This window comes from Cherax quadricarinatus, chromosome 65, assembly GCF_038502225.1.
Source record: "Cherax quadricarinatus isolate ZL_2023a chromosome 65, ASM3850222v1, whole genome shotgun sequence".
NCBI lineage: Eukaryota > Metazoa > Arthropoda > Malacostraca > Decapoda > Parastacidae > Cherax > Cherax quadricarinatus.
The window spans coordinates 10833987-10856980 of NC_091356.1; the positions used below are offsets into that span (position 1 = coordinate 10833987).

The window sequence follows — 22994 nt, forward strand, 5'->3', positions numbered from 1 at the left end:
ACACACACACACACACACACACACACACACACACACACACACACACAGGAGCTTTGACTAGACCCCTGTAACCACAAATATGTGAGTACAGGCTGAGGAAAAAGGAGGGAAATTCACAGGAAACGACCGAGAAGTATGTGTAGAACTCAACATGACAACGAATACGACCAGAGCTGCGGTAAGATGGGGAGGAAGAAGGATGGGGAAGGATGGAAATATTGGAAACGACATTGATACAGGACTACAATGGGATCTGAACAGGCTGCAAGCCTGGTTAAGCAACTGGCTATTAGAAAAGTCATGAAGTTTGTGGAAGAGTAAAGAAGACCGCAGACGGAGTACAGGCTAGAGGGCCAAAGACTGCAAACCTTACTCAAGGAAAAGGATCGTAGGATGAGTATAATACCGAGCACATCTCCTGAGGCGCACATCAACCAAATAATTGCTGCAGGATATGGGCGCCTAGCAAATATAAGAATAGCGTTGCGACACCTCAATAAGGAATCGTTGAAGACTGTACACGGTGTATGTCAGGTCCATATTGGAGTATGCAGCACCAGTTTGAAACCCACACCTGGTCAAGCACGTCAAGAAATTAGAGAAAGTACAAAGGTTTGCAACAAGATTAGTTCCAGAGCTGAAGGGTATGTCCTACGAGGAAAGGTTAAAGGAAATCGACCTGACGACTCTGGAGAACAGGAGGGATAAGGGGACATGATAATTACATATAAAATACTGAGAGGAATTGACAGGGTGGATAGAGACAAGATGTTCCGGAGATGGGACACAGCAACAACGGGTCACAGTTGGAAGCTGAAGACCTCACTTACGCGTCTTTCCAAACTCCTTTCACCACTTTCCCATCTCTGAATTTCCCGAAAAGACTGCAGTCTGAAAACAGCAACTGTGACAACTGCAATTATAATCAGAATTATTATCATGCAGTACCACACATCTCTCAAATACTCTCACTTTCTATTCCTTCATAACTCCATCTATTTGCACATTAAATAACTATGGTGCTTGCAAGAATGCATACATCTATGCATGCATCTATATTATGGGTATAAATGAAATAAATTTCCACAAATTATTTCCATAACAAGGATTTAAGTTAATAAATTCAGGAATATGAAGAGGCTGGAAAGCACTGACTTGGCAGGAGTTGTAGAGGACTGGAACAGACTGCCAAATAACATCATTACAGATGATACCCTTGGTAGATTTAGACTATATTAGACAAATATAGGAGGCCATGTATAGGCGAAACCTGCATCATGTATTAGTATCACTGCTTAAACTAAGGAACACACAGTATACAGGTGTTGAGGCCTCACTCTTCTAGCCATCTGGAACACACAGTATACAGGTGTTGAGGCCTCACTCTTCTAGCCATCTGGAACACACAGTATACAGGTGTTGAGGCCTCACTCTTCTAGCCATCTGGAATACACAGTATACAGGTGTTGAGGCCTCATTCTTCTAGCCATCTGTAATATATACAGGGTGTCAGATAAAAAGACACATGTGCAACTAATGTCACATTTTACTGTGGCAACATTTCGCTCTCCAGGAGCTTTGTCAAGTTTGACGAAACTCCTGGAAAGCGAAAAGTTGCCACAGTAAAATGTGACATTAGTTGCACATGTGTCCTTTTACCTAACAATTGACGGTAATTCTACCAACATTATTCCAGAAACAAGAGTATATTCATAGTGAGGTGTGTATGTATCTCTCATTATATATGCAACGAGAGTTGTGTATCTCTCATTATATATGCAACGAGAGTTGTGTATCTCTCATTATATATGCAACAAGAGTTGTGTATCTCTTATTATATATGCAACAAGAGTTGTGTATCTCTCATTATATATGCAACAAGAGTTGTGTATCTCTCATTATATATGCAACAAGAGTTGTGTATCTCCCATTATATATGCAACAAGAGTTGTGCATCTCTCATTATATATGCAACAAGAGTTGTGTATCTCTCATTATATATGCAGCAAGAGTTGTGTATCTCTCATTATATATGCAACAAGAGTTGTGTATCTCTCATTATATATGCAACAAGAGTTGTGTATCTCTCATTATATATGCAACAAGAGTTGTGTATCTCTCATTATATATGCAACAAGAGTTGTGTATCTCTCATTATATATGCAACAAGAGTTGTGTATCTCTCATAATATATGCAACAAGAGTTGTGTATCTCTCATTATATATGCAACAAGAGTTGTGTATCTCTCATTATATATGCAACAAGAGTTGTGTATCTCTCATTATATATGCAACAAGAGTTGTGTATCTCTCATTATATATGCAACAAGAGTTGTGTATTTATCATTATATATGCAACAAGAGTTGTGTATCTCTCATTATATATGCAACAAGAGTTGTGTATCTATCATTATATATGCAACAAGAGTTGTGTATCTCTCATTATATATGCAACAAGAGTTGTGTATCTCTCATTATATATGCAACAAGAGTTGTGTATCTCTTATTATATATGCAACAAGAGTTGTGTATCTCTCATTATATATGCAACAAGAGTTGTGTATCTCTCATTATATATGCAACAAGAGTTGTGTATCTCTCATTATATATGCAACAAGAGTTGTGTATCTCTCATTATATATGCAACAAGAGTTGTGTATCTCTCATTATATATGCAACAAGAGTTGTGTATCTCTCATTATATATGCAACAAGAGTTGTGTATCTATCATTATATATGCAACAAGAGTTGTGTATCTCTCATTATATATGCAACAAGAGTTGTGTATCTATCATTATATATGCAACAAGAGTTGTGTATCTCTCATTATATATGCAACAAGAGTTGTGTATCTCTCATTATATATGCAACAAGAGTTGTGTATCTCTTATTATATATGCAACAAGAGTTGTGTATCTCTCATTATATATGCAACAAGAGTTGTGTATCTCTCATTATATATGCAACAAGAGTTGTGTATCTCCCATTATATATGCAACAAGAGTTGTGTATCTCTCATTATATATGCAACAAGAGTTGTGTATCTCTCATTATATATGCAACAAGAGTTGTGTATCTCTCATTATATATGCAACAAGAGTTGTGTATCTCTCATTATATATGCAACAAGAGTTGTGTATCTCTCATTATATATGCAACAAGAGTTGTGTATCTCTCATTATATATGCAACAAGAGTTGTGTATCTCTCATTATATATGCAACAAGAGTTGTGTATCTCTCATTATATATGCAACAAGAGTTGTGTATCTCTCATTATATATGCAACAAGAGTTGTGTATCTCTCATTATATATGCAACAAGAGTTGTGTATCTCTCATTATATATGCAACAAGAGTTGTGTATCTCTCATTATATATGCAACAAGAGTTGTGTATCTCTCATTATATATGCAACAAGAGTTGTGTATCTCTCATTATATATGCAACAAGAGTTGTGTATCTCTCATTATATATGCAACAAGAGTTGTGTATCTCTCATTATATATGCAACAAGAGTTGCGTATCTCTCATTATATATTATCTATGAATATACTTTAATATACTTTAATCTCTCGTAACATTAAGCCTACTCTAAATGGATAATGAATTCGTCGTGACAGGAATTTGTAGTATGCGATGTATATATTACACATTATCTGTAATCTACAGTATACGCGCCACACATTCTTACTACAGGATACTGTAATCTACAGTACATACATTCCTCGCTAAAAGTAACTTTCGGTACAGTGATTCATTATCGTTATGTGTAACTTTCGTTGGACGGAACACTTTCTGCGCTAAAAGAGCTACAGTGTTGGTTGTATAAATACAAGCTTTAGGAATAAAACTACAGTATACCATACACAAGGACAGAGTTACAATGTAAAGCACATAACTTCATGAGTACAAGAATAAAACTACTATATATCTTACGTAACTTTATGGGTACAGGAAAAAATCTATGTACCGTACATAACTTCACGTATACAGATACAAAACTACATTATATGAAACACATGTGCATAACTACGAGAACAAAAATGAATGCACGGTACCTAACTTCATGGCCAGGATAACAAAACTGAATGTACGGTACATAACTTCATGGCCAGGATAACAAAACTGAATGTACGGTACATAACTTCATGGCCAGGATAACAAAACTTAATGTACGGTACATAACTTCATGGCCAGGATAACAAAACTTAATGTACGGTACATAACTTCATGGCCAGGACAACAAAACTGAATGTACGGTACCTAACTTCATGGCCAGAATAACAAAACTGAATGTACGGTACATAACTTCATGGCCAGGATAACAAACTGAATGTACGGTACCTAACTTCATGGCCAGGACAACAAAATTGAATGTACGGCACATAACTTCATGGCCAGGATAACAAAACTAATGTACGGTACCTAATTTCATGGCCAGGATAACAAAACTGAATGTACGGTACATAACTTCATGGCCAGGATAACAAAACTGAATGTACGGTACCTAACTTCATGGCCAGGATAACATAACTGAATGTATGGTACCTAACTTCATGGCCAGGATAACAAAACTGAATGTACGGTACATAACTTCATGGCCAGGATAACAAAACTGAATGTACGGTACCTAACTTCATGGCCAGGATAACAAAACTGAATGTACGGTACATAACTTCATGGCCAGGATAACAAAACTTAATGTACGGTACATAACTTCATGGCCAGGATAACAAAACTGAATGTACGGTACCTAACTTCATGGCCAGGATAACAAAACTAAATGTACGGTACCTAACTTCATGGCCAGGATAACAAAACTGAATGTACGGTACATAACTTCATGGCCAGGATAACAAAACTGAATGTACGGTACATAACTTCATGGCCAGGATAACAAAACTGAATGTACGGTACATAACTTCATGGCCAGGATAACAAAACTGAATGTACGGTACATAACTTCATGGCCAGGATAACAAAACTGAATGTACGGTACATAACTTCATGGCTAGCAGAACAAAGAGCATGGAGACTGTCGGGTAGAGGTAATTTACATTGTAAAGTACTTACATGCCTCGCTGAAGGGTACTAAAGGTACCGGTCACTACCACTGCTGCTACCAGCCACCTCACACCCGCTGCGGCTCCTGTCATCCTGCTGCTGAGATTATACCCCTGCAGCAGCTTCCTTCTCTGCTGCAGCAGCTTCCTTCTCTACTGCAGCGGCTGCCTCGCCTCCTACAGGACGTCCTTTCGTTGCTGAAACTGATATTCGCCTTCGTTTCTTAATTCCCTAATGATATCACGTTTAGAAAGAGTTCTAGTTGATCCACAATGTTTACGTTTATGGAAACAAGATAAAAGGAGAGTTTTTTGTGTGAATTCACCGTGAAACACGTCTAGAGTTCTCTTTTTCCAACTCTGATCAGAGAGATAAAACTAACACATATTTACAGAGGTGACTGATGGACGCACTCGCTTTAATACCCTAACATGTTACTGGGGAAGACCCACGTGGTGGGTGGAGCAGAAGCATGAGCGACACATCTCTCCTCGACAATGCCCGCGACGCAACTGAAGGCTTTGGCAGGTCAGCCTTGCAACCCCACGACCAAGGCGTGTGTGTGTGTGTGTGTGTGTGTGTGTGTGTGTGTGTGTGTGTGTGTGTGTGTGTGTGTGTGTGTGTGTGTGTGTGTGTGTTTGTAAGTGTGAGTGCTGCCAGTGCGTGCGCTTCCCCATCCAAACAACCAAACAAATGGATCTTTGTCAAACCAAATAAGCTAATATAATTCTAACCAGGACGGAACTGTGTCCCAGTAATAGATTTAGATTTTAGCCGCCGAAACGACAAGTTTATTGTACACCCCAAATCCATCCCACGGACGGTAGCAGTTAGTTTATTGTGCGTCATATATCCGTCTTCTGGACGGTACCTTCTAGCTTATTGCGTATCCCGTATCCTTCCTGTGGACGGTAGCAGCTAGCGTATTATCCTCCACATATCCATCATGAAGATAGTAGTAGCTATTTCTTACGATCAGTTCTACAGTAATTTATTTATACATTCTGAGTAAATTCGCAGCAATTTATTATCCACCCCCATATCCGTTCTGTGTATGGTTTCAGTTTATTATTCAACCCATATCCAACCTTTGGACAATAGCAGCTAGTGGATTGTGTCCCCTATATCCATCCTCCGGACAGCAGCGCAATAGCATGTGATACACACAGGACCTAGAAACTAGGCACCAAAAGAGTACATCTTGACGTATATCTCCACCAAAAGAGTACATCTTAATGTATATATCCACCAGAAGAGTACATCTTGACGTATAACTCCACCAAAAGAGTACATCTTGACGTATATCTCCACCAAAAGAGTACATCTTGACGTATATCTCCATCAAAAGAGTACATCTTAATGTATATATCCACCAAAAGAGTACATCTTGACGTATAACTCCACCAAAAGAGTACATCTTGACGTATATCTCCACCAAAAGAGTACATCTTGACGTATATCTCCATCAAAAGAGTACACCTTAATGTATATATCCACCAAAAGAGTACATCTTGACGTATAACTCCACCAAAAGAGTACATCTTGACGTATATCTCCACCAAAAGAGTACATCTTGACGTATATCTCCACCAAAAGAGTACATCTTGACGTATATCTCCACCAAAAGAGTACATCTTGACGTATATCTCCACCAAAAGAGTACATCTTGACGTATATCTCCACCAAAAGAGTACATCTTGACGTATATCTCCACCAAAAGAGTACATCTTGACGTATAACTCCACCAAAAGAGTACATCTTGACGTATAACTCCACCAAAAGAGTACATCTTGACGTATATCTCCACCAAAAGAGTACATCTTGACGTATAACTCCACCAAAAGAGTACATCTTGACGTATATCTCCATCAAAAGAGTATATCTTGACGTATATCTCCACCAAAAGAGTACATCTTGACGTATAACTCCACCAAAAAATTACAACTTGACGTATATCTCCTATTTACATTTCCTTTGTTGAAAGCAAATTTATACTATTAACACGTCTGGCATTTAGCAAGACAGTTATAGAGTGAATAACAATGAAACTGTTTCTTCGTTTTCGGGTCACCCAACCTTGGTGGGAAACAGACGACGTGTTAATAAAAAAATAACCATATTTGACATCATTGTAAGCTAGATCGATCACTGTAAGCTAGTTCGATCATTGTAAGCAAGTTCTATCACTGTAAGCAAGTTCTATCATTGTAAGCAAGTTCTATCATTGTAAGCTAGTTCTATCATTGTAAGCTAGTTCTATCATTGTAAGCAAGTTCTATCATTGTAAGCAAGTTCTATCATTGTAAGCTAGTTCTATCATTGTAAGCTAGTTCTATCATTGAAGCTAGTTCTATCATTGTAAGCAAGTTCTATCTTTGTAAGCTAGTTCTATCATTGTAAGCTAGTTCTATCACTGTAAGCTAGTTCTATCATTGTAAGCTAGTTCTATCATTGTAAGCTAGTTCTATCATTGTAAGCAAGTTCTATCATTGTAAGCTAGTTCTATCATTGTAAGCTAGTTCTATCATTGTAAGCTAGTTCGATCATTGTAAGCAAGTTCTATCATTGTAAGCAAGTTCTATCATTGTAAGCTAGTTCTATCATTGTAAGCTAGTTCTATCATTGTAAGCAAGTTCTATCATTGTAAGCAAGTTCTATCATTGTAAGCAAGTTCTATCATTGTAAGCAAGTTCTATCATTGTAAGCAAGTTCTATCATTGTAAGCTAGTTCTATCATTGTAAGCAAGTTCTATCATTGTAAGCATGTTCTATCATTGTAAGCAAGTTCTATCATTGTAAGCAAGTTCTATCATTGTAAGCAAGTTATATCATTGTAAGCTAGTTCTATCATTGTAAGCTAGTTCTATCATTGTAAGCTAGTTCTATCATTGTAAGCAAGTTCTATCATTGTAAGCAAGTTCTATCATTGTAAGCAAGTTCTATCATTGTAAGCTAGTTCTATCATTGTAAGCTAGTTCTATCATTGTAAGCAAGTTCTATCATTGTAAGCTAGTTCTATCATTGTAAGCTAGTTCTATCATTGTAAGCTAGTTCTATCATTGTAAGCAAGTTCTATCATTGTAAGCAAGTTCTATCATTGTAAGCAAGTTCTATCATTGTAAGCAAGTTCTATCATTGTAAGCAAGTTCTATCATTGTAAGCAAGTTCTATCATTGTAAGCAAGTTCTATCATTGTAAGCAAGTTCTATCATTGTAAGCAAGTTCTATCATTGTAAGCAAGTTCTATCATTGTAAGCTAGTTCTGTCATTGTAAGCTAGTTCTATCATTGTAAGCTAGTTCTATCATTGTAAGCAAGTTCTATCATTGTAAGCTAGTTCTATCATTGTAAGCTAGTTCTATCATTGTAAGCTAGTTCTATCATTGTAAGCTAGTTCTATCATTGTAAGCAAGTTCTATCATTGTAAGCTAGTTCTATCATTGTAAGCTAGTTCTATCATTGTAAGCTAGTTCGATCATTGTAAGCAAGTTCTATCATTGTAAGCAAGTTCTATCATTGTAAGCTAGTTCTATCATTGTAAGCTAGTTCTATCATTGTAAGCAAGTTCTATCATTGTAAGCAAGTTCTATCATTGTAAGCAAGTTCTATCATTGTAAGCAAGTTCTATCATTGTAAGCAAGTTCTATCATTGTAAGCTAGTTCTATCATTGTAAGCAAGTTCTATCATTGTAAGCATGTTCTATCATTGTAAGCAAGTTCTATCATTGTAAGCAAGTTCTATCATTGTAAGCAAGTTCTATCATTGTAAGCTAGTTCTATCATTGTAAGCTAGTTCTATCATTGTAAGCAAGTTCTATCATTGTAAGCAAGTTCTATCATTGTAAGCAAGTTCTATCATTGTAAGCAAGTTCTATCATTGTAAGCAAGTTCTATCATTGTAAGCTAGTTCTATCATTGTAAGCAAGTTCTATCATTGTAAGCATGTTCTATCATTGTAAGCAAGTTCTATCATTGTAAGCAAGTTCTATCATTGTAAGCAAGTTATATCATTGTAAGCTAGTTCTATCATTGTAAGCTAGTTCTATCATTGTAAGCTAGTTCTATCATTATAAGCAAGTTCTATCATTGTAAGCAAGTTCTATCATTGTAAGCAAGTTCTATCATTGTAAGCAAGTTCTATCATTGTAAGCTAGTTCTATCATTGTAAGCTAGTTCTATCATTGTAAGCAAGTTCTATCATTGTAAGCTAGTTCTATCATTGTAAGCTAGTTCTATCATTGTAAGCTAGTTCTATCATTGTAAGCAAGTTCTATCATTGTAAGCAAGTTCTATCATTGTAAGCAAGTTCTATCATTGTAAGCAAGTTCTATCATTGTAAGCAAGTTCTATCATTGTAAGCAAGTTCTATCATTGTAAGCAAGTTCTATCATTGTAAGCTAGTTCTGTCATTGTAAGCTAGTTCTATCATTGTAAGCTAGTTCTATCATTGTAAGCAAGTTCTATCATTGTAAGCTAGTTCTATCATTGTAAGCTAGTTCTATCATTGTAAGCTAGTTCTATCATTGTAAGCTAGTTCTATCATTGTAAGCAAGTTCTATCATTGTAAGCTAGTTCTATCATTGTAAGCTAGTTCTATCATTGTAAGCTAGTTCGATCATTGTAAGCAAGTTCTATCATTGTAAGCAAGTTCTATCATTGTAAGCTAGTTCTATCATTGTAAGCTAGTTCTATCATTGTAAGCAAGTTCTATCATTGTAAGCAAGTTCTATCATTGTAAGCAAGTTCTATCATTGTAAGCAAGTTCTATCATTGTAAGCTAGTTCTATCATTGTAAGCAAGTTCTATCATTGTAAGCATGTTCTATCATTGTAAGCAAGTTCTATCATTGTAAGCAAGTTCTATCATTGTAAGCAAGTTATATCATTGTAAGCTAGTTCTATCATTGTAAGCAAGTTCTATCATTGTAAGCAAGTTCTATCATTGTAAGCAAGTTCTATCATTGTAAGCTAGTTCTATCATTGTAAGCAAGTTCTATCATTGTAAGCATGTTCTATCATTGTAAGCAAGTTCTATCATTGTAAGCAAGTTCTGTCATTGTAAGCAAGTTCTATCATTGTAATCTAGTTCTATCATTGTAAGCAAGTTCTATCATTGTAAGCTAGTTCTATCATTGTAAGCAAGTTCTATCATTGTAAGCTAGTTCGATCATTGTAAGCAAGTTCTATCATTGTAAGCAAGTTCTATCATTGTAAGCTAGTTCTATCATTGTAAGCTAGTTCTATCATTGTAAGCAAGTTCTATCATTGCAAGCTAGTTCTATCATTGTAAGCTAGTTCTATCATTGTAAGCTAGTTCTATCATTGTAAGCAAGTTCTATCATTGTAAGCAAGTTCTATCATTGTAAGCAAGTTCTATCATTGTAAGCAAGTTCTATCATTGTAAGCAAGTTCTATCATTGTAAGCAAGTTCTATCATTGTAAGCAAGTTCTATCATTGTAAGCAAGTTCTATCATTGTAAGCTAGTTCTATCATTGTAAGCAAGTTCTATCATTGTAAGCTAGTTCTGTCATTGTAAGCTAGTTCTATCATTGTAAGCTAGTTCTATCATTGTAAGCAAGTTCTATCATTGTAAGCAAGTTCTATCATTGTAAGCAAGTTCTATCATTGTAAGCTAGTTCTATCATTGTAAGCAAGTTCTATCATTGTAAGCAAGTTCTGTCATTGTAAGCTAGTTCTATCTTTGTAAGCTAGTTCTATCATTGTAAGCAAGTTCTATCATTGTAAGATAGTTCTATCATTGTAAGCTAGTTCTATCATTGTAAGCAAGTTCTATCATTGTAAGCTAGTTCTATCATTGTAAGCTAGTTCTATCATTGTAAGCAAGTTCTATCATTGTAAGCAAGTTCTATCATTGTAAGCTAGTTCTATCATTGTAAGCTAGTTCTATCATTGTAAGCAAGTTCTATCATTGTAAGCAAGTTCTATCATTGTAAGCAAGTTCTATCATTGTAAGCTAGTTCTATCATTGTAAGCTAGTTCTATCATTGTAAGCAAGTTCTATCATTGTAAGCAAGTTCTATCATTGTAAGCTAGTTCTATCATTGTAAGCTAGTTCTATCATTGTAAGCAAGTTCTATCATTGTAAGCAAGTTCTATCATTGTAAGCTAGTTCTATCATTGTAAGCAAGTTCTATCATTGTAAGCAAGTTCTATCATTGTAAGCTAGTTCTATCATTGTAAGCTAGTTCTATCATTGTAAGCTAGTTCTATCATTGTAAGCTAGTTCTATCATTGTAAGCTAGTTCTATCATTGTAAGCTAGTTCTATCATTGTAAGCTAGTTCTATCATTGTAAGCAAGTTCTATCATTGTAAGCAAGTTCTATCATTGTAAGCTAGTTCTATCATTGTAAGCTAGTTCCATCATTGTAAGCAAGTTCTATCATTGTAAGCAAGTTCTATCATTGTAAGCTAGTTCTATCATTGTAAGCTAGTTCTATCATTGTAATCTAGTTCTATCATTGTAAGCTAGTTCTATCATTGTAAGCTAGTTCTATCATTGTAAGCTAGTTCTATCATTGTAAGCTAGTTCTATCATTGTAAGCTAGTTCTATCATTGTAGGCTAGTTCTATCATTGTAAGCTGGTTCTATCATTGTAAGCTAGTTCTATCATTGTAAGCTAGTTCTATCATTGTAAGCAAGTTCTATCATTGTAAGCTAGTTCTATCATTGTAAGCAAGTTCTATCATTGTAAGCTAGTTCTATCATTGTAAGCAAGTTCTACCATTGTAAGCTAGTTCTATCATTGTAAGCTAGTTCTATCATTGTAAGCTAGTTCTATTATTGTAAGCTAGTTCTATCATTGTAAGCTAGTTCTATCATTGTAAGCTAGTTCTATCATTGTAAGCTAGTTCTATTATTGTAAGCTAGTTCTATCATTGTAAGCAAGTTCTATCATTGTAAGCTAGTTCTATCATTGTAAGGAAGTTCTATCATTGTAAGCTAGTTCTATCATTGTAAGCTAGTTCTATTATTGTAAGCTAGTTCTATCATTGTAAGCAAGTTCTATCATTGTAAGCTAGTTCTATCATTGTAAGCTAGTTCTATCATTGTAAGCTAGTTCTATTATTGTAAGCTAGTTCTATCATTGTAAGCAAGTTCTATCATTGTAAGCAAGTTCTATCATTGTAAGCTAGTTCTATCATTGTAAGCTAGTTCTATTATTGTAAGCTAGTTCTCTCATTGTATGCAAGTTCTATCATTGTAAGCTAGTTCTATCATTGTAAGCTAGTTCTATCATTGTAAGCTAGTTCTATTATTGTAAGCTAGTTCTATCATTGTAAGCAAGTTCTATCATTGTAAGCTAGTTCTATCATTGTAAGCTAGTTCTATCATTGTAAGCAAGTTCTATCATTGTAAGCTAGTTCTATCATTGTAAGCTAGTTCTATTATTGTAAGCTAGTTCTATCATTGTAAGCTAGTTCTATCATTGTAAGCTAGTTCTATCATTGTAAGCTAGTTCTATCATTGTAAGCTAGTTCTATCATTGTAAGCAAGTTCTATCATTGTAAGCAAGTTCTATCATTGTAAGCTAGTTCTATCATTGTAAGCTAGTTCTATCATTGTAAGCAAGTTCTATCATTGTAAGCAAGTTCTATCATTGTAAGCAAGTTCTATCATTGTAAGCTAGTTCTATCATTGTAAGCTAGTTCTATCATTGTAAGCAAGTTCTATCATTGTAAGCAAGTTCTATCATTGTAAGCTAGTTCTATCATTGTAAGCTAGTTCTATCATTGTAAGCAAGTTCTATCATTGTAAGCAAGTTCTATCATTGTAAGCTAGTTCTATCATTGTAAGCTAGTTCTATCATTGTAAGCTAGTTCTATCATTGTAAGCTAGTTCTATCATTGTAAGCTAGTTCTATCATTGTAAGCTAGTTCTATCATTGTAAGCTAGTTCTATCTTTGTAAGCTAGTTCTATCATTGTAAGCAAGTTCTATCATTGTAAGCAAGTTCTATCATTGTAAGCTAGTTCTATCATTGTAAGCTAGTTCTATCATTGTAAGCAAGTTCTATCATTGTAAGCAAGTTCTATCATTGTAAGCTAGTTCTATCATTGTAAGCTAGTTCTATCATTGTAATCTAGTTCTATCATTGTAAGCTAGTTCTATCATTGTAAGCTAGTTCTATCATTGTAAGCTAGTTCTATCATTGTAAGCTAGTTCTATCATTGTAAGCTAGTTCTATCATTGTAAGCTAGTTCTATCATTGTAAGCTAGTTCTATCATTGTAAGCTAGTTCTATCATTGTAAGCTAGTTCTATCATTGTAAGCAAGTTCTATCATTGTAAGCTAGTTCTATCATTGTAAGCAAGTTCTATCATTGTAAGCTAGTTCTATCATTGTAAGCTAGTTCTACCATTGTAAGCTAGTTCTATCATTGTAAGCTAGTTCTATCATTGTAAGCTAGTTCTATTATTGTAAGCTAGTTCTATCATTGTAAGCTAGTTCTATCATTGTAAGCTAGTTCTATCATTGTAAGCTAGTTCTATTATTGTAAGCTAGTTCTATCATTGTAAGCAAGTTCTATCATTGTAAGCTAGTTCTATCATTGTAAGCAAGTTCTATCATTGTAAGCTAGTTCTATCATTGTAAGCTAGTTCTATTATTGTAAGCTAGTTCTATCATTGTAAGCAAGTTCTATCATTGTAAGCTAGTTCTATCATTGTAAGCTAGTTCTATCATTGTAAGCTAGTTCTATTATTGTAAGCTAGTTCTATCATTGTAAGCAAGTTCTATCATTGTAAGCAAGTTCTATCATTGTAAGCTAGTTCTATCATTGTAAGCTAGTTCTATTATTGTAAGCTAGTTCTATCATTGTAAGCAAGTTCTATCATTGTAAGCTAGTTCTATCATTGTAAGCTAGTTCTATCATTGTAAGCTAGTTCTATTATTGTAAGCTAGTTCTATCATTGTAAGCAAGTTCTATCATTGTAAGCTAGTTCTATCATTGTAAGCTAGTTCTATCATTGTAAGCAAGTTCTATCATTGTAAGCTAGTTCTACCATTGTAAGCTAGTTCTATTATTGTAAGCTAGTTCTATCATTGTAAGCTAGTTCTATCATTGTAAGCTAGTTCTATCATTGTAAGCTAGTTCTATCATTGTAAGCTAGTTCTATCATTGTAAGCTAGTTCTATCATTGTAAGCAAGTTCTATCATTGTAAGCTAGTTCTATCATTGTAAGCTAGTTCTATCATTGTAAGCTAGTTCTATCATTGTAAGCTAGTTCTATCATTGTAAGCAAGTTCTATCATTGTAAGCAAGTTCTATCATTGTAAGCTAGTTCTATCATTGTAAGCAAGTTCTATCATTGTAAGCAAGTTCTATCATTGTAAGCTAGTTCTATCATTGTAAGCTAGTTCTATCATTGTAAGCTAGTTCTATCATTGTAAGCTAGTTCTATCATTGTAAGCAAGTTCTATCATTGTAAGCAAGTTCTATCATTGTAAGCTAGTTCTATCATTGTAAGCAAGTTCTATCATTGTAAGCAAGTTCTATCATTGTAAGCTAGTTCTATCATTGTAAGCTAGTTCTGTCATTGTAAGCTAGTTCTATCATTGTAAGCTAGTTCTCTCATTGTAAGCAAGTTCTATCATTGTAAGCAAGTTCTATCATTGTAAGCTTGTTCTATCATTGTAAGCAAGTTCTATCATTGTAAGCAAGTTCTATCATTGTAAGCTAGTTCTATCATTGTAAGCTAGTTCTATCATTGTAAGCTAGTTCTATCATTGTAAGCTAGTTCTATCATTGTAAGCTAGTTCTATCATTGTAAGCAAGTTCTATCATTGTAAGCAAGTTCTATCATTGTAAGCTAGTTCTATCATTGTAAGCTAGTTCTATCATTGTAAGCAAGTTCTATCATTGTAAGCAAGTTCTATCATTGTAAGCTAGTTCTGTCATTGTAAGCAAGTTCTATCATTGTAAGCAAGTTCTATCATTGTAAGCAAGTTCTATCATTGTAAGCTAGTTCTATCATTGTAAGCAAGTTCTATCATTGTAAGCAAGTTCTATCATTGTAAGCTAGTTCTATCATTGTAAGCAAGTTCTATCATTGTAAGCAAGTTCTATCATTGTAAGCTAGTTCTATCATTATAAGCAAGTTCTATCATTGTAAGCAAGTTCTATCATTGTAAGCTAGTTCTATCATTGTAAGCAAGTTCTATCATTGTAAGCAAGTTCTATCATTGTAAGCAAGTTCTATCATTGTAAGCAAGTTCTATCATTGTAAGCTAGTTCTATCATTGTAAGCAAGTTCTATCATTGTAAGCAAGTTCTATCATTGTAAGCAAGTTCTATCATTGTAAGCAAGTTCTATCATTGTAAGTAAGTTCTATCATTGTAAGCAAGTTCTATCATTGTAAGCAAGTTCTATCATTGCAAGCAAGTTCTATCATTGTAAGCAAGTTCTATCAATGTAAGCAAGTTCTATCATTGTAAGCTAGTTCTATCATTGTAAGCAAGTTCTATCATTGTAAGCAAGTTCTATCATTGTAAGCAAGTTCTATCATTGTAAGCAAGTTCTATCATTGTAAGCTAGTTCTATCATTGTAAGCAAGTTGTATCATTGTAAGCAAGTTCTATCATTGTAAGCAAGTTCTATCATTGTAAGCTAGTTCTATCATTGTAAGCTAGTTCTATCATTGTAAGCAAGTTCTATCATTGTAAGCTAGTTCTATCATTGTTAGCAAGTTCTATCATTGTAAGCTAGTTCTATCATTGTAAGCTAGTTCTATCATTGTAAGCAAGTTCTATCATTGTAAGCTAGTTCTATCATTGTAAGCTAGTTCTATCATTGTAAGCTAGTTCTATCATTGTAAGCAAGTTCTATCATTGTAAGCTAGTTCTATCATTGTAAGCTAGTTCTATCATTGTAAGCTAGTTCTATCATTGTAAGCTAGTTCTATCATTGTAAGCTAGTTCTATCATTGTAAGCTAGTTCTATCATTGTAAGCAAGTTCTATCATTGTAAGCTAGTTCTATCATTGTAAGCAAGTTCTATCATTGTAAGCTAGTTCTATCATTGTAAGCTAGTTCTATCATTGTAAGCTAGTTCTATCATTGTAAGCTAGTTCTATCATTGTAAGCTAGTTCTATCATTGTAAGCTAGTTCTATCATTGTAAGCAAGTTCTATCATTGTAAGCTAGTTCTATCATTGTAAGCAAGTTCTATCATTGTAAGCTAGTTCTATCATTGTAAGCTAGTTCTATCATTGTAAGCAAGTTCTATCATTGTAAGCTAGTTCTATCATTGTAAGCTAGTTCTATCATTGTAAGCAAGTTCTATCATTGTAAGCTAGTTCTATCATTGTAAGCTAGTTCTATCATTGTAAGCAAGTTCTATCATTGTAAGCAAGTTCTATCATTGTAAGCTAGTTCTATCATTGTAAGCTAGTTCTATCATTGTAAGCTAGTTCTATCATTGTAAGCAAGTTCTATCATTGTAAGCTAGTTCTATCATTGTAAGCTAGTTCTCTCATTGTAAGCAAGTTCTATCATTGTAAGCTAGTTCTATCATTGTAAGCAAGTTCTATCATTGTAAGCTAGTTCTATCATTGTAAGCTAGTTCTATCATTGTAAGCTAGTTCTATCATTGTAAGCTAGTTCTATCATTGTAAGCTAGTTCTATCATTGTAAGCTAGTTCTATCATTGTAAGCTAGTTCTATCATTGTAAGCTAGTTCTATCATTGTAAGCAAGTTCTATCATTGTAAGCTAGTTCTATCATTGTAAGCAAGTTCTATCATTGTAAGCTAGTTCTATCATTGTAAGCTAGTTCTATCATTGTAAGCTAGTTCTATCATTGTAAGCAAGTTCTATCATTGTAAGCTAGTTCTATCATTGTAAGCTAGTTCTATCATTGTAAGCAAGTTCTATCATTGTAAGCTAGTTCTATCATTGTAAGCAAGTTCTATCATTGTAAGCTAGTTCTATCGTTGTAAGCTAGTTCTATCATTGTAAGCAAGTTCTATCATTGTAAGCTAGTTCTATCATTGTAAGCTAGTTCTATCATTGTAAGCTAGTTCTATCATTGTAAGCTAGTTCTATCATTGTAAGCAAGTTCTATCATTGTAAGCTAGTTCTATCATTGTAAGCTAGTTCTATCATTGTAAGCAAGTTCTATCATTGTAAGCTAGTTCTATCATTGTAAGCAAGTTCTATCATTGTAAGCTAGTTCTATCGTTGTAAGCTAGTTCTATCATTGTAAGCTAGTTCTATCATTGTAAGCTAGTTCTATCATTGTAAGCTAGTTCTATCATTGTAAGCAAGTTCTATCATTGTAAGCTAGTTCTATCATTGTAAGCTAGTTCTATCATTGTAAGCAAGTTCTATCATTGTAAGCTAGTTCTATCATTGTAAGCAAGTTCTATCATTGTAAGCTAGTTCTATCATTGTAAGCTAGAGGAATCATCCAGTTCCGTGCATCAAAACTTGCAAGTCATCTCATTAGCGCCTCATTACGCTATACACAAATAACGAAGCCGAACTTGACGAACTTGTCTTAAGTGATACTTATTGGAGAAGAAATTTGCTCCAAAAAGCAATTTCTTGCGGAGAAGCTTCCCAGGAAGTAATCTCATTATGTGGTGAGAGGAGTACAGAAGAATTTGAATTTCTACGAGAGTGTAGCGCTGTAACCCACCCGGTTCCTTGGATCAAACCTGATTACCTCTCACTCCTCAGACACTGTATTACCTCTACGGGTCTGGCACCTCCCATAATAATAATAATAATAATAATAATAATAATAATAATAATAATAATAATAATAATAATAATAATAATAATAATAATAATAAGGACAAGAAGAAGAAGAAGAAGAAGAAGAAGAAGAAGAAGAAGAAGAAGAAGAAGAAGAAGAAGAAGAAGAAGAAGAAGAGATACTGTCTTCATAACTACTCATCTCACGTAACTGTGTTTCTTTTTGACGAAAAACAAAAGAGTCCAGCCTGCCGTGGCTGGAGTAATTCACATTTTACCAACATTTTAGTAAGAAAACTTTCCACGGCGTTTCAGTCCATCCTGGAAACATTATCATGTTGCGAGAGATAGAAACATCACTTAGATGTTTCACCTCCAAACTGTGAGCTAGTAGGAATTCCTTATGCATGTTTGTGTTTCAGATTTCGTTAACAGGAGAGATCTTAAGTTTATTTAAACACAGGTACGCATCAGTACAATTATCATACATGGTGTAAATTACCTAGGATAACCCAAAACAAGTCAGACAAAGTGACTTACAGTACGTCCTAACTTTACGTCGTCCATAGGTTCTTGGAAACAACGTATAACGAAACCGCACCTCGCTGTACAACATAAAACCCCTTTAAAACATGTAGTTTTGTTTTTAATGTTACACCTTCCTGTTTTTTGTGGCCACAGACATCAGGGATGCTCAGTGTACCTTTAGCACCTTTTGCAAAGCGTAAATTGTAAGGCAGTTAAACAATAAATAATAAACATGGAGGCCTGGATAAGCGCTTTCGTACATCCTTGTTTATTGTCGTGCATTTGTATGATTATCGTACACTTTACGAAATTTTATTTTACAATAATTTGTATTAATTGTGTTCATTCGAATTTGTAATCATCAACGTTTTAAAGAAACGACGTTGAACTAAACTACGTTATTCGAGGACCTGCTGTATCTCCACTGGGGTCCTCGGAGTGCTTGTTTGCACATGACAGGAAGACTGGTATTGAAACTGGCTTTTTATGTGACCAAGTTCTCTCGTTTTGCCATCTGGGTCTTTCTCGTTATGTGAGAGGGAGAACGGGGTGTTAGGGGGTGTTAGAGGGTGTTGGGGGGAAGAAGAGGTTTGCGTGAGGGGAGAAGGAATGGGGTGAGAGGATGAAAAGGGAAAAATGGTTGAAGAATTTACAGAGTGTTCAGACCAACAGATCATTCAGCTCTCATGTATGTGGTGTTATATTACTATATGTGGAAGAAATCACAATAAAACGCGGGATTATAAATATGAAAAATACCATAGTGAAAATGGTAACTTAAACCTGAGCGCTTTCATGTGCTTACATACATACATATCTTCCTTCCTCTGAAGATATGTATGTAAGCACATGAAAGCGCTCAGGTTTTATTAACTGCGATAGTTTTAAGTTACTATATATATATATATATATATATATATATATATATATATATATATATATATATATATATATATATATATATATATATATATATATATATATATATATATATATATATATATATATATATATATATATATATATATATATATATATATATATATATATGCAATAAGATCACAGTAAACAGGTGATTTTAGAATATGCAAAACAACCACTCTGAAAGAATAGAGAAATTCCAAGCGCTTTCGTGACTACTCACATTATCCTTGATAATGTGAGTAGTCACGAAAGCGCTTGGAATTTCTCTATTCTTTCAGAGTGGTTGTTTTGCATATATATATATATATATATATATATATATATATATATATATATATATATATATATATATATATATATATATATATATATATATATATATATATATATATAATTTATAAGGAGGTACCACCTCTGGAACTGTGTTGGAGACCCTCATCCTCGGAGAAAAGAATAAACTTGTTTCAGGGAAAACTCAAGGTTCTCTCTGAAGCTGTTTGAATATTGTTTTCTCTTACTACCCCATATATTCTATATTCTATGTAGACTTTATTTAAAGACAGAATACATTGACAGAAATACAATAGGGAGTGGACCACCATAGATAATATCTCAGAGCTACATCTCGAATACTTCATCCAGCTTCCCAGCGGTGGGCCGCATGCCCAGAATGTTGCAGGCATTTCCCTTCTGGATCGCAACACTGAAAGAGGAAGCTGGCCGCCCTGTGATCCTTGTTTTCTATAATGAGCTTTTCACCCAGCTCTTTGAGGTACTTTAGAGCACGCTTGCCCCACGCTCCAAGGGTCTCCGACCTTATTAGGATGAAGTTATAGCAAGGGGGAAGGCCTCCATATTTGCGGGTCTTCTGGGTCTTCCTATGGCTGGCAGCTGCACCCCCTTCAGCTACGGAGTGTGGGAAGTAGGTGTCTGCCTATGTGGCGGCACAGGTGTAGTCCCAGGCAATCTGCTTACTATCCTTCCAGGGTAGCATAGTGGCTCTATCAGGACGATTTTGACTTCCGTCAGACCTCTGTACTTGGGGTTCCCGTTGAGCTGGGCAACGGACTGTGGCGAGGCTTCTCTTTATGATGTTGACCTCCTCATTTTTGGCATACTTCTTTTCTGATGTGCGACACAGGAGACCATGAAGTCCGAATTGATCAGTCGTCGCCCTGCCGCAAATGTTCGGTGAGTATGGGGGTGGCTAGGCGAAGAGCAACATCAATCCGAATGGCCTGTGGGTCGAGTTGAGTGCCCAGGGAGGAACTGGGAACAGCTAGAAGGAAATCTGAATGTGGTGCCTTCACCGCTAGGAGACGAGTTACCTTCTTTCCTGAAGCGCTGGTAAGCATTGTGTTGCAATTTTTTTCATGATTGGTTTGTTTCATTGGGACTGTTTGTGCTCTTTGGAAGAAGCTGGTCTACTGGAGGAGTCGGCAAGGATATCCCACCACATGGCTGCTTCAATGAACCTGGGGTCTTGAGCTCCTGCTGCGCCTTTTAAGCTTTCGGGAACAATCTCCTTGACTAAACCACTGGAAGCCAAACACGAAGAACAGAAATGCAGGTAAAGCTACCTGCGTTGCTTTGCGCACCCCTATACCTCCCGGTAGCACTGGGAGGGTTGCGAGTGGTATTTAATCAATAACAACACTGCGACTAGCCGAGGGCTCGAACCCATGTTGTTTTGGCTCGCATCATGTTCAGCGAAAATCACACGACACTCTAACCCACAGGACCACCCAATCCTACGAAGAGCATTCACTCGGATCACAGTACAACACCTATGAATTCAGTTATGAGGGTACCTTTACCAAATTCAACTTCAACAACAAGAACATCATCTGGGATCAGGTAAACTATGCCCTAAATGAAACATGCTGGGAGGATATCTTAAATTACATAGACCCGAACCAATGCCTCGAAAAGATCACCCTCCTGATAGCTGAAGTATGTTCAAGGTATATTCCTATAAGACAAAAGAAAAGAAGAAGTAAACTGGAGAGAGAGAGACGCTCCCTCTACAGGAGAAGACGAAGAATCATTGAGCTCCTCAAGAATGACAGATTATCTGATACACGGAAGGTAGTGTTAACCAGGGAAGTGGAAAATATTGAGCTGAAGTTAAAGGACTCATACAAGATCCAGGAGAGACAAGAGGAGCTAAAAGCGATTAATGAAATTGAAAGAAATTCGAAATATTTCTTTTCATACGCCAAAAACAAGTCAAAAACCACTTCTAGTATAGGGCCGCTGCTCAGACAAGATGGATCCTACACTGACGACAACAAAGAAATGATCGAGATACTGAAATTGCAGTATGACTCAGTGTTCAGCGAGCCACTAACCAGTTTAAAGACAGATGATCCAAACAATTTTTTCATGAATGAGCCTCAAAACCCTGACAATGTAGGCCAGATTTATGACATAACTTTAACTCCATTAGACTTTGAGAAAGCCATCGACGACATGCCCATGCACTCAGCCCCAAGCCCAGACTCGTGGAACTCGGTGTTCATTAAAAACTGCAAGAAACCCCTCTCACGGGCTCTAAGTATGCTATGGAGAAGGAGCTTAGACACAGGCGAGATTCCACAGTCACTAAAAACAACAGATATAGCCCCACTCCATAAAGGTGGCAGCAAAGCAGCAGCTAAGAACTATAGACCAATAGCTTTAACGTCCCACATCATAAAAATCTTTGAAAGAGTTCTAAGAAGCAGGATAGCAAACCACCTGGACTCCCAAAAATTCCACAACCCAGGGCAACATGGTTTCAGAGCAGGTCGCTCCTGCCTTTCGCAACTGCTTGACCACTACGATATGGTCCTAGATGCACTGGAAAACAAACAAAATGCGGATGTAGTATACACAGACTTTGCAAAAGCCTTTGACAAGTGCGACCATGGTGTAATAGCACACAAAATGCGTGCTAAAGGGATAACCGGCAAAGTAGGCAGATGGATCTTCAACTTTCTAACCAATCGCACACAAAGAGTAGTGGTAAACAGAGTTAAATCAGATGCTGCCATAGTGAAGAGCTCTGTCCCACAAGGCACAGTACTCGCACCTATCCTGTTCCTTATTCTCATATCAGACATAGACAGAGATGTAAACCACAGCGCTGTATCATCTTTTGCAGACGATACTAGGATCTGCATGAGAGTGTCATCCACTGAGGACACTGTTAACCTCCAAGAAGATATAAACCAAGTTTTCCAATGGGCAACGGAGAACAATATGATGTTCAATGAAGACAAATTCCAACTACTCCGTTATGGAAAACTGGAGGAAATAATAACTAGAACTGAGTATACTACAAACTCCAATCACACAATAGAGAGGAAAAGTAATGTGAGAGACCTGGGAGTGGTAATGTCAGAGGATCTCACCTTCAAGGATCACAACAATGCCACTATCACATCTGCTAGGAAACTGATAGGATGGATAATGAGAACATTCAAGACAAGAGATGCTAAGACAATGATGATCCTTTTTAAATCACTTATTGTTTCTAGGCTGGAATACTGCTGTACATTAACATCCCCATTCAAGGCAGGTGAAATTGCAGAGCTAGAGAAGGTAGAGAGAACCTTTACTGCACGTATAAGTTCCATCAAACACCTTAACTACTGGGAGTGCCTGGAAGCACTTGACTTGTACTCACTAGAGCGCAGGCGAGAGAGATATATCATAATCTACACCTGGAAGATTCTGGAGGGACTGGTCCCTAATATGCACACAGCAATCACTCCATA

General features: G+C 35.8%; 1 protein-coding gene across 2 annotated transcripts in view; it reads right to left on the minus strand.

The window, feature by feature from the left end:
- Window positions 1–5566, minus strand: part of LOC128700496 (multiple epidermal growth factor-like domains protein 6) — a 434002-nt gene extending 428436 nt beyond the window's left edge. For both annotated transcript variants that reach the window (XM_070098931.1, XM_070098929.1), the window contains exon 1: window positions 5074–5566. In XM_070098931.1, coding sequence (XP_069955032.1) covers window positions 5074–5156 — 83 coding nt within the window. In that variant the 5' untranslated portion in view covers window positions 5157–5566. The remainder of the gene's footprint in view (window positions 1–5073) is intronic.
- Between the last annotated feature and the right edge of the window lie 17428 nt (window positions 5567–22994).